At 42.2% G+C, this 12,795-nt stretch overlaps 3 protein-coding genes across 3 annotated transcripts; 1 reads left to right on the forward strand and 2 right to left on the reverse strand.

Annotated features, from left to right (window-relative positions):
- Positions 1–2,503: 2,503 nt before the first annotated feature.
- LOC116207699 (cationic amino acid transporter 5) lies at positions 2,504–4,911 on the reverse strand. Its single transcript, XM_031540768.1, has one exon. It carries the CDS (start codon positions 4,584–4,586, stop codon positions 2,829–2,831), a length of 1,758 nt encoding a protein of 585 aa, XP_031396628.1. The 5' UTR covers positions 4,587–4,911; the 3' UTR covers positions 2,504–2,828.
- Positions 4,912–5,632: 721 nt separating this feature from the next.
- Positions 5,633–9,716, reverse strand: LOC116207701 (haloacid dehalogenase-like hydrolase domain-containing protein 3). The gene is made up of 5 exons (XM_031540771.1): positions 9,701–9,716; positions 9,165–9,308; positions 6,644–6,936; positions 6,296–6,502; positions 5,633–6,162 (listed from the first exon to the last, which is right to left on the reverse strand). Exons 3-5 carry the CDS (start codon positions 6,899–6,901, stop codon positions 5,863–5,865), a joined length of 765 nt encoding a protein of 254 aa, XP_031396631.1. The 5' UTR covers positions 6,902–6,936; positions 9,165–9,308; positions 9,701–9,716; the 3' UTR covers positions 5,633–5,862.
- A 498-nt stretch (positions 9,717–10,214) lies between these two features.
- LOC116207700 (pentatricopeptide repeat-containing protein At5g08510) lies at positions 10,215–12,320 on the forward strand. The gene is made up of 2 exons (XM_031540770.1): positions 10,215–11,542; positions 11,649–12,320. The coding sequence occupies exons 1-2, from the start codon at positions 10,502–10,504 to the stop codon at positions 12,240–12,242; spliced, it is 1,635 nt and encodes a 544-aa protein (XP_031396630.1). The 5' UTR covers positions 10,215–10,501; the 3' UTR covers positions 12,243–12,320.
- The last annotated feature ends 475 nt before the right edge of the window (positions 12,321–12,795 follow it).

Genomic DNA, 12,795 nt, shown 5'->3' on the forward strand with positions numbered 1-12,795 from the left:
TGTAATAATGGGATTGAGGAAAAGATAAAAAAAATAATGATTATGTTATTGAATTGTGAAAGAAAAAGTAATGAATAGTTGAGAAAATTTAATATTAAAAAATTAAATAGTAGTTAAGATAAAAAAAAATTGAAGAAAAAGAGGAAAAAAGTAATGAATGTGTTATTGAATTGAAGAAAAAGTAAAGTGAATCAAACGGATCCTTAACCTTTATTACAAAAAAGTCACCCGATTTTAAGTGTGCGTAAAATATAACATGATAAAAGAATTTATGGTAGCCAATTCACGAGATTTAGTAAAACCCGTGCGTAGTACGGGCATTTATATATTATGTAATTTAAAGTATTCTTACGAGGGTTGATGAGGAGGTTCTTTTTGTGCAACGACAAACTTCCACGTAAGTGTATTGAAGCGATGAGGAGCTTCCATGTAAGCATCCTTTCAAGTCTTCAATTAAAAATATACGTAGACTTTTCCATTTTTTTTTCCAAAATTCCATGCATATGCATCGTATGTGTATCCGATCGTTTCCCCCCTCTAGAACACCCTCTCCCCTGATTTCTTCCACCTCTTTGTCTCCCCACTCCCTCTCATAAAGCTTGCGATCTCTGTCATAAAACCAAATTTGCATTACTGTTTTCGGCAATCGTTTACTAACTTCTTATACTTGCAAGCAAATTCGTTTCTTAGGTCCGTCTTCGCTTTCGCTGAATCCACGTTTTTATTTACTAACCGATATATGTGATTGTACAATGTTAATTTCTTTACTTTTTAATTTTTTTCCTTTCCAATAAATATTTATAAGCTCTATTGTAAAGATTACCTGCCTTGTGCTCGGGTTATATGGCTAGTTGATCCCGTGTTACAAATTAGAGAAGGAAGTGCATGGGACTACTATCCTTTTCCAACATTGTTTTTACTCCGATTCCTTCAGAAAATAATTACCATTAGATTCAAGGATTAACTTAAAATTTATAACTTAAAATTTACTCTATCACATACCTCTCTTACTCTACATTTTTCTCTCGCTTCTCTCTCTTCCACCCTCAAGACTTCAACATGCATCTCCATCCCACTTCTTTCCCTAGAAGTTATATAAAAAAAGTTATATCTAGAAGTTTTATAAATTTGAATGAATTTACGTAAAGAGAATATATTTAACAATGGTATAATATTACAAATATAATTTTGTGTTTTTGTATTGGAATATACAAAAATAAAAATAGAGATTGTTTTGATATGATGTTTAGATTTTGTAAAAAAATAGACCAGTAATGAAGTGCGGGTTGTTGCAATAAAAACAATATCACCATATTTTTTTTAGCCATTTTTAATGTTTGATTTTTATAATATTATTTCTATAATAAGATAAATTATAAATAATAATGATAGTTATTTTATAACGATGAGTTTATAATTCATGGACCTATGAACATACACAACCTATTAATTTAAGATACTATCATCACTAATAAATAAATGGGTGTAAAAATAATAATTTCTTGATATTACATGTATGTAACAATCATCTGAGACAGTTTTTTATTCACGTCCAAGCACAAGCACATCACCTAATATTCTATTAAATCAATGAATCTACATATATTCTTGTCCATAATCTCTTCATTCGACCAATCAAACAATGATTCTAGTATTATCTAAGGAAAAACTAAAATGATCATTATTTTAGCTAAACTTTATTATAAACATATTTAAACAATTAAATCTTTTCCTATTTTTAGTTCAAATATTAAAAATGCAAAAAATAATATAATTCTCTACTTTATTACCTAAAAAATCTTATACATTATCTCCTCAATTATGGCAAAAAAATATCTCCTCAATTATCTATTTTATAAAATCAGCAAATTTAATAAGGACTAAATAATCCAAGCAAGTTTTCAGTGTTTACCCTGATATCCAGAAATCCAACAGATTTTAATTAATTCAATTTGAGGCAGGTGGGCCCACTAAAGGGTAAAACTCTCCCAATCAAGAGTCTTCTCTATTCCCAAGACTCGAACTCTGAACCTTGGTTAGGGGAACAAGTGCCGAACTACTTGAACAAACTCTGTGACTAATCAAAGCAACTTTTTTTTCGGTTATAAGAGAGGTCTGCAAGTCTAGTACAATAAAATAAAATTCTAATGGCTAGTATAAGAGCACGGACAATCCCACTAAGTATCGAACATGAAATCTCTTAGTTACCAAGTCAAGGCGTGCGCCACTATGCTACGTCCTCTTTTGATTGATCAAAGCAATATTTCAAATAAGGTCATATGTGCAGATGGCTATAGTTATGCATTAACCTATTAATACGACTCATAAAACCCTAAAAACAAAAACTAATTAAATTAAACCTTTCAATTGGATATATGTGTCTGGATGCTCGAGTTTATTGAGCACCTCAATGTCGATGGGATTATCTGATTTCCCCCCCCCCCCGCCATGTCTATGATATACACCAATAGTAACGAGAGAATCGTATATTATACGGTGGAAATTTGGATCAATTAGATCGGTCTCTCTAATATAAAAATTTCGACGAGTCGAGGGCTGTATGCATCGAGCAGTTCAACAATGTGAACCTTTTTTACCGCACTGGACTTAGGATACGTATATGTACATTGTTGCTGAACTTTACTGACATTATAATAAGCATGAGGCAGGCCGGTGGAGGCAGCCAGCCAGAGTGACAAGTTACGGCACTAGCTCGATTCCTCACTTTCCCATCAAACATTTGATTATGCATGCATGCATACATAATCAGCTAAGAACAACACGACAGCAGATTTGTATGTGTCAGGGGCCTTCTTTGGCATGCGGTACTAGTCCGGCTCTGGCTCTGATGTCGGTTCTGCTGCGGTGCTGATGGCGATATCGTAGGTCGCATGAAGACCAACAAGAAGATAGTAAAGGAGCATTACAAGGGTGCAGATTCCGAATCTGATGAAAGCCTCGGATCCCAGGGACCCCATGAGAAAGATGTTCGTCGCAATGGACAGTGAAGGAAGCCACGGGACCAGAGGAACCCCCCAGACCTTTGGAGTTCTCTGCTGTGGAAGGAAAAGGGCTAGCCCTGCAGTAGCCAGGAACCAGATAGGGACTGTTATGACATACCCGATCCATCCGCTCGGGTTCAGCCCCCAGTAGGCTGAGGTGCCCATGGAGGAAGCCACAATGATCAGCAGGAAGACAACTAGCTTCACGAGATGCCTCTGCGGTGTGGTTTCTCTCGCGTAGTATCTCCTCACCAGGAGTGCCACTGCCATCATCATAAAGATAAAGAGCGTGCTCACAGATAGCAGTGCTGCCAGGACATCCAAGCTCGAGAAGAAAGCAATGACAGCGCTGGAGATGGTGATGAGGAGCGTGGCATTGATGGGTGTTCCAGTTCTCGGGTGCACCAGGGCGAACCAAGGAGGTATCATGTGTGCCCATGCGATGTGCGTGGTGTACCGTGCCTGCCCAAGTGCTCCCACGAGGAGGACGGTGGTCATCCCCTTGAGGGCCCCCAGGGCCACCAAGTACTTTGCCCACCTCAGCCCCACACTCTGAAACGCGACCGAGTAGGCTGCCCCCGGGTCGATGTCAGTATACTTCTGCATCATGCTGAGCGAAAGTGCCATCAGGCAGTATATCACAGTGATGATGGACATGGATCCAAGCAGCCCCAGCGGTATGTCTCTTGACGGATTCTTTGTCTCCTCGGCCATCGTTGCGATATTATCGAATCCTCCGTACGCAAAATACACGATTGCAGCTGCTTGGAATATCCCTTCCACCCCAAAAGGCATGAAAGGCGTCAGATTGGAAGGATTGGCTTCGGTGAACCCGGCGATGATCACAAATAGGATCACCACGGTATTGATTGCCGAAGCTATCCAGTTGACGTAGGAAGTGTGCCTCGTGCTGATCATGGCGATCATGGCAGCGGTAACAAGAACGGCCACGGCAATGGGGTCCAGGAGATTGTAGCCATCTGTCAGGTTCGTGTGGATCCGAAGTGAATTGGTGGGCTTGTCCAATAAGGAAGTGAAGTAGGAAGTCCAAGCTCGGGCAACTGCTGCCGTTCCTACCACGCTTTCCAAGAGAATATTTCCCGCCGTTATGAAAGCGGCAAAGTCTCCCAGCTCTATCCTCAGGTACGCGAAGGAACCGCCGGCGACTGGGATTTCTACCGCGAATTCGGTGTAGCAGAAGACAGAGAGCATGGCTGATATCCCTGAAGCCACGTAGGACAGGACAATGGCGGGGCCAGCATGTTCGCGGGCCTCTTGGCCGGTGAGCACGAAGATGCCGGCTCCGATGACAGATCCAAAGCCGAACCAAGTGAGGTCCCACCAGGTGAGGCAACGCTTCATGTCGTTCTCGCTCCGTCTGCGGAGCTCCCCAAGCTCGCTAGCATCATCAGACCTGGTGGTGATTCTGTCCTTGAGGCGGGAACACGTCTGGGACAAGGCAAGCCGGTAGCTGTGCCAGCTCTGGAATGACTCCTCCGGGAAGAAATCATCTTTGCTCCAGCGCCAGTAGCCTCTTTGCTGATCAATAACCCCACCGTTATCAGCATCACTCGATTCCCCCATAATTGCAGCAAACAAACTGTCTCAAGCGATGGGGAGAGAGGGAGGGACCGAGATGATAAGGTTGTTCTTGTTTTTGTGAATCTCGTGATATAATATTATAGGCTGCAGTAGTCTGCAGTGAGTGATAATGATACAATACAACATACAAGTTGTTACTTGTCAGGAAGAAAGAAACATTTGAACATGTAAACTGTCCTGTCCACCAAAACTAATTGCTTGCTATTGGCTAGTGTTAAGTTCTCTCATTCCTTGTGATAAATGAAAACTAACAACACAAAATATGAATGATCAGCTCAGCTAGCTAACCTAGGTCCGTATTTCACCACCCCCCCCCCCCCCCCCCCCCCCCCCCCCCCCAAATCCCAAAAAAAAAAAAAAAAAAAAAAAACTCAAGTTGGGGAGGGAAGACTTAATTATATGTTGTATCTATGGAATTGTATTACCAAACAAATATCTTTCAAATGTGTCCAAATTCTAGGAATAGCACATACTTGAGATTGAGATTTGTCTTTGCACCAATAAGATTCCTTTCTTTTCTTATTATTCAAACTTCGTGCCGGTAAGAATGGTTCCGTGCCTCACTCTAGTTGTTTTGTCGGGCCTATGAACATATGGTCTGTGTCTGTCTGTTGACTACTTATCCATCTCTTAATCATTGCAAATAGACAGAAGGCCCCGGCATTGCATAATCCATTCAACGCCGGACTAACTAGTCTTCGACCGCCCCTGTATAATTCATTCATTTAACATGGGTGACTTCGTCTTAGCCACGGGCATCTAATCTTTTCATACACGCAAAGTTTGATAGGCCACACATCAGGTGATTAAGAGAATCTTTTATAGAAAAATTTTGCTCTTTACTAGAGTCTTCTGACTCTATCATGACACGAACGACACATGAAAGGGATGCTGAAAATACCTTTAACTACGACTTCTTTGATTGTTTTCCCCAGTACTAATCTTCAAGTGTGACTTTGATGAACTTTTCACACGAGAACTGGAACGATGAACAAACTCACATATCAACACTAGGAGAATAAACTGTATGGTATGAAACAGATATTAGTGTATCTGTGATATGGCTGTGGTCGAATTATAACCCAGCCTAGTGAATGCCATATTACTGTATCTCCCTCATAATGGAAAGGTCAAGTTAATGTCCTCAGGCAGGGCTCATTGAATTGGATTTGATCAAAGAGCGAGCAGCAACATAGTACATACGATGGCAATTAATTTTTGCAGGAAGAAACAAACAGAACCTCGTCCGTCCTCATCCTCATGGTAAGGTACTATTCTCCAAAGTAAGCCATTCCTGGGCTGCAATCAAGTCCGGGAGGACAACAGCACCAGATTTCCTCCATTCCTCAGCATAGGGCGTCTTAAACCTGTCCAATATCAGAGCGTGCATCCCAATGCTCTTTGCTGGCACATAATCCTTGCGCATGCTGTCACCAATGTGCAGTGCTTCTCCAGGTGCAATATTCCCAGCCCTCTCCAAAGCTATCTCGTATATCCTCGGGTCTGGTTTCTCCACACCTTCCAGACCAGAGAATACACCAAAGTCCCACTCCGAGCCCTGCAATAAGATATCAATCATACTGACGGAAGCAGTCATCTTTCTGGATCTCGGTCTCCTCAGCAAGAGATTGCAAAATTCAATCATATCATATCCCCCGAGATCATGCATGTTAATTAATTAATTAGCTCACCTCATTTAATCCCAGGGCTGGAAGAATGACTTCCTTATACCTGTACTCGGCATTGCTCACTATTCCAACTTTCAGGCCCTTCTCCCGTGCCCACCTCAAGAATGGTTGAGAGTCCGGAAACAGTTTGTAAGGCGCAGAAGAACCGAAAGAAGCATATATACGTCTAAATATCTTCTCAGATGTTTCTTCATCATACTCATATCCTGCCTGTTACAGAATCGCACAGCCTCAGGCGAGAATATCACCAGACCTGACCTGACTAAGGCAACCCTCAGGCTTGCAATCACAAAAATGAAAATAACCAGCAGATGACCCGTTTACTTAGCACAAAGAAATTCCAACACTTACTCGGATAAATGAATCTCTCACACAAGTCTTCCACCAGACAGTGTTTGGCATTTTCGCTGCAAATCCAAAGCACGGATACTTCCTTGCCATTTCTGAATATGCAAGTTTAAAGCCTTCATGCACACGCTTGTAGTCTGGGCATGGGAGCCCAACTGATTTTGCTGCCATGCAGTAGTAGTCACCGAGCTCCCCTTTATAGGCTATGAGAGTACCAGTAACATCTATTGTGATACACCGTAGCTTTGATAGCATTGACATGGTAGCAACAGAGGAAGTCAGGTCCTTAAATGAACCTGTGAAAATTAAGACGATCAGATCAATAGGCCTTGTAAAATCAATGATTTAAATGATATCTAAAATCTGGTAAATATCAATTTTACCTTTCTCCTTTATGAATTGTGATTTTGTTAATATGAGAAAAACAACCATGAAAACAGGCTATTCCCATCACAGATGGCCTGGTTGACTAAGGCATAAGTATAAATAACATCTCCTAATGTTTTAAGGGGGTATAGTACAGGTAAAGAAATGTGAAGGACAGTTTCAAACAAATGGCAGGAATATCTTATAGAATGAAACCCGTTCTTACCACAAGCTTTTAATAATATGGCTGTGATCTGTCATTACATGCGACTATCTCCACTATAGAAAGGGGGAAAAAAAAAAAGGAAAGAGAAAACGATAGAAGGATTAGGCAACGCGATCAACCCCATTTGTTTTAGGCTTATTATCCAGGAACTTGTTCAAAAATACTGTAATGAAAGGAAGATAGGAGTTCGTCGCCAGGTATTTGACCAAATAGGATCGTCTAGTTCCTATAGAACCTATCACTAAAATACCTCTAGAGGGGGATAGGGCTAAGCGAAGCAAAAAGGGATTTCCATGATATGTGGAGCGTATTGATTTGACCCCATAAGCGGGACCACCACCCCATAGCATGTTGCCACTAGAAGCAGAACTCCATAGTTCTTCTAGAGAATCTCCTAATTTTTCCAAAGCAACTAGAAAGAGATTCTTTAACCAGAAAGAATTCAGTTCAGCTGTAGGGTACCTATCTAGAAGTTTTCGCAATGGAATAACAAAGTTATAATCACAGTATGAACTAGCCCATCAGGCTCAAAAAAAATTCATGAATAAAGGCTTCATCATTATAAATGCATTTCGTTAGATGAACCTATCAGAGAAATCATACACTCGCGGATACACGAGAAAACAATAAATATCGAGAACGCCAGAATACTGAGTACGCACATAAGCATGAACTTTATTAATGTAGATTTTGACAGGTACAACACAAGCGAGGATGACAGTAATGGGCCCAAAAATTTTGCTTTGCAGCTTTGGTACCGCATACATGATCTTTTCCATTACAAGTCTAAAGTAGTAGTAGGCACCCCTATGTGCTTCTCTGTCAAAAATATTAACTCAATACCAATGCAATACCCTACCTTGAACCTTGACGCACTCATACTTATGTATATCTCCATGCACGTCCTATATATGCTATGGACTTTTCATAGCTACAGCTGTATCAAAGTCATATTTTCCTTTCCTGTTTCCCCCTTGGCTAAACAGCCATCAGTAGCTCTCAAACTTTTTCACAGAACTTCTATTCAGTTAGCAGTATAGTAAGTGGTCTTGCATGATCCCAAATTTGCAGATTGACGAGCTTTTCCATCCAATCATTCAACTCTTAGCAGCAGAATCAGTTCCACAGCTTGTTTTTTGGACGGATTGAAAGGAAAATATGATTCCTCCATATATATGTTAATTCAAGTATAGAATTCTCCGAAAATGATAGTGAAAAATATTGTCGGTCCCTAGAGCGGAGACTAACAAGAATATCATAGAGAGAGTCCAGCCGAATCTCGGAGCAAACTCCCAGGAAGAAAAACCAACTCACTTATTAAGGTATTCTGTTCTTTCCATTGGTAAGAGAAGAGTTAATGAATACAAGTCTCACATTAACAGAAATTCTGCAGCTCATATGTAATATTACTTTTGCATCAACCAGCACTTGGTTTCAAGTAGGTGAAAATTGAGACATTAGTTTGAGAGAAGAAAGGAGGGGGAGGAAATATTGAAAGAAAATCGGCGAGACATTGAACCCTGGAGAGAGCAGCAATCAAATGGCCAACGCTCAAAACGCATTCAAAGTGATAACTAAACTGGAACAGAGAACTTCATCTTAGCAACAAAAGCTGGAAATGCCTTCCCGTTACAATTTTTTGTTCGGATGAACAGGATAGATAGAGAGCTAATCTGAACTGGAAGGGAAGGAGATATCGGCATGTTCCAGGTTTCACAATCCTAATAGCACACGAAAGCAACAACATTGGGAAGCAAATTAGATAGGTAGGCAATGCAGATCACCCGATTAAAGCAGAGAGAGAGCCCGGGCTGGGGCCGGGAATATGCTTAGAATGCAGAGACAGACAGACAGAGCAAGTAAAACAAGTACCATGGCATGGGAAAAGCATAATATAATGGAAGCGATGAAAGGGATGATTTTGAGACATACCCAGAAGAGACCGGAGCTAGAAGCTCAAGCGGAAGAAAGAAGACTTCAAGACTTGACTGCCTACCCAAAATGAGCTTCTTCGTCAAGAATCAAGATCGCCTCGCCATGCCCTTGAAGGTTAGCTTCACTTGCACATTCTTGGAACTGATGATGTGGTGAGTGTGTGTGTGTAATTATTTTATACGAAGGAAGGAAGGAAGGAAGGAATTAAAAAAGATAGAGAGATCTCTTTAATTAATTAATAAATATCCTCACACCGTCGCACGCAGGCTGGCAGCCGCTGGGATAGGAGAGAGGGAGGGGGAGAGAAAAAGATGGTTGTATTGTGCAACAAGGTAAGGACAAGCCACTGCTACTGCTACTGCTACTGCTACTGCACCAATCGGAGCAAGGAACGTCTTTAACACTTTTTCTAGATAGACATCCTCCGTATCATGTTGATAATTAATTAATGGTCCTATCCAATGGGCAAACCATTAGGAGCGTCTCCAGTCCAATTCTAAGCTATATATATATATATATATATAAATACGTACCTCTTCTTGGTTGGTGCTGGTGCATTCCATTTTTGCTCCCTCCAACAGTAAAGACTTTCTGTTTCAATTTAGTGTCCTTAACTCGTGAAGTGAAGGAAGGATTTTCTGATTATGTATTGTGGGAGGGAGAGGACGGGGTTGTTGAAAATGAATAGCAGGGAAAGATTAGATTACAAATTAATAATAATTAACTAGTGAGAATAGGAAAAAAGGGTGTTGGCCGGGGAGGGACTGCTGATTAAGCAGAGATTACTGATAAGCGAGCCAAAACCGAAAAACAGGACATGAAAACCGGGGGACTGCTGCCCGTTGTATTTATTTAGTCCTTTTTTTGAATTATTTTTTCTGTCTTATTGTTATCTATAAGAATAATATCTGGTGTGGTCTGGTCTTGTTGGGTCCCGCCGTTGGATTAGCAGAGAGCCCATACACAGGAAAGGAAGCCCACAACACTATTTTGAGTATTGTGGGCTTGTGTTTGTTTGGAGGAGACCGAGCGAGGCTCATTGTTCTCACTCGAATGGAACGAACGAACGAATGAATATACTGTCTGACAGTGACGGCAAGTTAATTTTACTCATGAAATGAAAGAGATTTGTCTTGTCAAAGGAAACATTAATTTCGTCTGCTTGATCGTTGGATGCTAAAGTGAAGAACAGTCGCTGTCATTGTTGTCGTCGTCATCGCTATTGTTGTTGTTGTTGATGATGACGACGACGGAGATGTATTAAAAATCCGGATTATTATTTTTTTTTTCCTGGAATTGAACTTCATCTCATGAAGGAGTGAGCGAATGAATGAATGTTGAAGCAGTTGAAGCAAGTGCATGCCTACACCCTCAAGAACACTGATAACATTACCAGTGATGATGGCATTGGAATAGCAGCAGCAGCAGTAATAGACCACACCAAGTCCCTCATCTGCCATCTCCTTCAGCTCCACCATCATCATCTCAAACTCGACCAGCATGGCATCGGCAGCGGCTGCATCCCTTACGCTGAGAAGCTCCTCAACCACACCCCTCACCTCCACCGCTCCGTCTTCCTCCACAACAAGCTCATCCAGGCCTACTCCTCCCTCCGCCACCCCTTCCATTGCCTCCGCCTCTTCTCCCTCATGTCCCTCCGCGGCTGCTCTCCCAACCACCTCTCCTTCACCTTCCTCTTCTCCGCCTCCGCCTCCCTCCCCATCCCCTCCCCCACCCCCTTCTCCCTCCACGCCCGCTTCCTCAAGTCCGGCTTCGCCTCCGAGGTCTTCGCCCTCTCCGCCCTCCTCGACATGTATGCCAAGCTCGGCCTGCTCTCCTCCGCCCGCCAGGTGTTCGACGAAATGCCCGCCACCCACAGGGACGTCCCCACCTGGAATTCTATGATCGCGGGGTACGCCAGATGCGGGGACATGGAGGGAGCTGCGCAGCTGTTCGCCACCATGCCCTCCCGGAATGTGATCTCTTGGACTGCCATGATATCCGGATACTCCCAGAACGGGCAGTACTCCGATGCCCTCGCCACGTTCCTGAAGATGGACGAGGAAGGCCTGAGGCCGAATGAGGTCACCCTAGCCAGCGTCCTTCCGGCATGTGCCAATCTCGGGGCGCTAGAAGTCGGGGAGAGGATTGAGGCGTATGCCCGGCGGAATGGATATTTCGACGACAACATATTTGTGAGCAACGCAGTACTGGAGATGTATGGGAGGTGCGGGAAGATTGATGCCGCGAGGAGGGTCTTTGATGAGATCGGGGCCAGCGGGAGGAGGAACTCGTGCTCCTGGAATTCCCTGATCATGGGCTTGGCTGTCCACGGGAGATGCGACGAGGTCCTCAGGCTCTACAATCAGATGCAAGTGAGTAATTAACTAAGGAACCTCGTACTTGAAAGTGTTTGGCATTTCATCATTTCATAGACTCGGATACAATTTAATGTTCTGTGCGTTGCTGCTGTTGCTGTAGAGTGAAGGTATCAGACCAGAGGATGTCACGTTTGTCGGACTTCTCCTTGCGTGCACACATGGGGGTCTGGTTGAGATGGGCCGGGAGATCTTTGAATCCATGGGGAGGCACCATGGACTGACCCCTAAGCTAGAGCACTATGGGTGCATGGTTGATCTCCTGGGCCGTGCTGGGAGGTTAAGAGAAGCTTACAATCTCGTGCAAAGCATGCCCATGAAACCCGATTCTGTCATATGGGGTGCTCTTCTGGGAGCCTGCAGCTTCCATGGGAATGTTGAGATTGCCGAGAAAGCCGCGGAGTCCCTCGTCGAGCTAGAGCCATCTAACCCGGGCAACTATGTCATCCTTTCCAATATCTATGCCTCAGCAGGCAAATGGGATGGAGTTGCAAGACTAAGGAAGACGATGAAAGGTGGCCGTATCACAAAGGCAGCTGGATACAGTTGCATCGAATATGGGGGGAGAGTTCACAGGTTCATTGTGGGAGATAGATCACATCTCAGGTCCGATGAGATATACTCGATGCTGGACACGCTTTTGGCTGCCATGAAACCTAAGGCAGATGCTGTACGTGAACTTCAAATTGATTCTTGACACTGTTCTTGTGCCGGGGAAGCATTACTTACTCCATTCTTTCAAAAATATTAATGCCATTGCTTAAATTTTGTAGCATTCAAGAAAGGATCATCTATAATAATCAGTCGTGGAGACCGTGCGTTGCACATAATAGTTCACCAATCTGAAAAGAAATTATAATTACAAATTAAAAAAATTCATTTGAGAATAAAAATGAAACAAAAATAAGAAACAAGCGACCTTCACGTGATAGAGAAATGTACTTTCTAAGAGCTTGCGTATAGGAGTAAAAGGCACATTCCCAATTTTAACAAAGAATATGAGGAAAAAATACAAAATTAGGAAAAATAATAAAAAAATGAAAATTTACGATAAAAATGAGAAAAAAAATTAAGGTATAAATTTAATTAACTCATTTGAATCTTGGGATAGAGAAAAAAAATCAACGTATAAATTTAATCAATTCACTTGCTTCTAGGGATAGACGTACGTTTCAAGAGCTCATGTCTAGTTGTAAACGTATTATTTGAGAACTGAATATATCCACGTAATGTGTATGATAATTCATATT

Source organism: Punica granatum, chromosome 5 (genome assembly GCF_007655135.1).
Source record: "Punica granatum isolate Tunisia-2019 chromosome 5, ASM765513v2, whole genome shotgun sequence".
Taxonomy (NCBI): Eukaryota; Viridiplantae; Streptophyta; class Magnoliopsida; order Myrtales; family Lythraceae; genus Punica; species Punica granatum.

Bases quoted from the DNA above. Each gene is read 5' to 3' on its own strand.
- LOC116207701 (XM_031540771.1), bottom strand. From the start codon at position 6,901: ATGTCAATGCTATCAAAGCTACGGTGTATCACAATAGATGTTACTGGT. The intron at 6,503-6,643 runs GTAAGTGTTGGA...ATTCTGTAACAG, and splicing joins TGAGAGATTCATTTATCCGA to GCAGGATATGAGTATGATGA. The intron at 6,163-6,295 runs GTGAGCTAATTA...ATCTTATTGCAG, and splicing joins CAGCCCTGGGATTAAATGAG to GGCTCGGAGTGGGACTTTGG.
- LOC116207699 (XM_031540768.1), bottom strand. From the start codon at position 4,586: ATGGGGGAATCGAGTGATGCTGATAACGGTGGGGTTATTGATCAGCAA.
- LOC116207700 (XM_031540770.1), top strand. From the start codon at position 10,502: ATGTTGAAGCAGTTGAAGCAAGTGCATGCCTACACCCTCAAGAACACT. The intron at 11,543-11,648 runs GTGAGTAATTAA...CTGTTGCTGTAG, and splicing joins GGCTCTACAATCAGATGCAA to AGTGAAGGTATCAGACCAGA.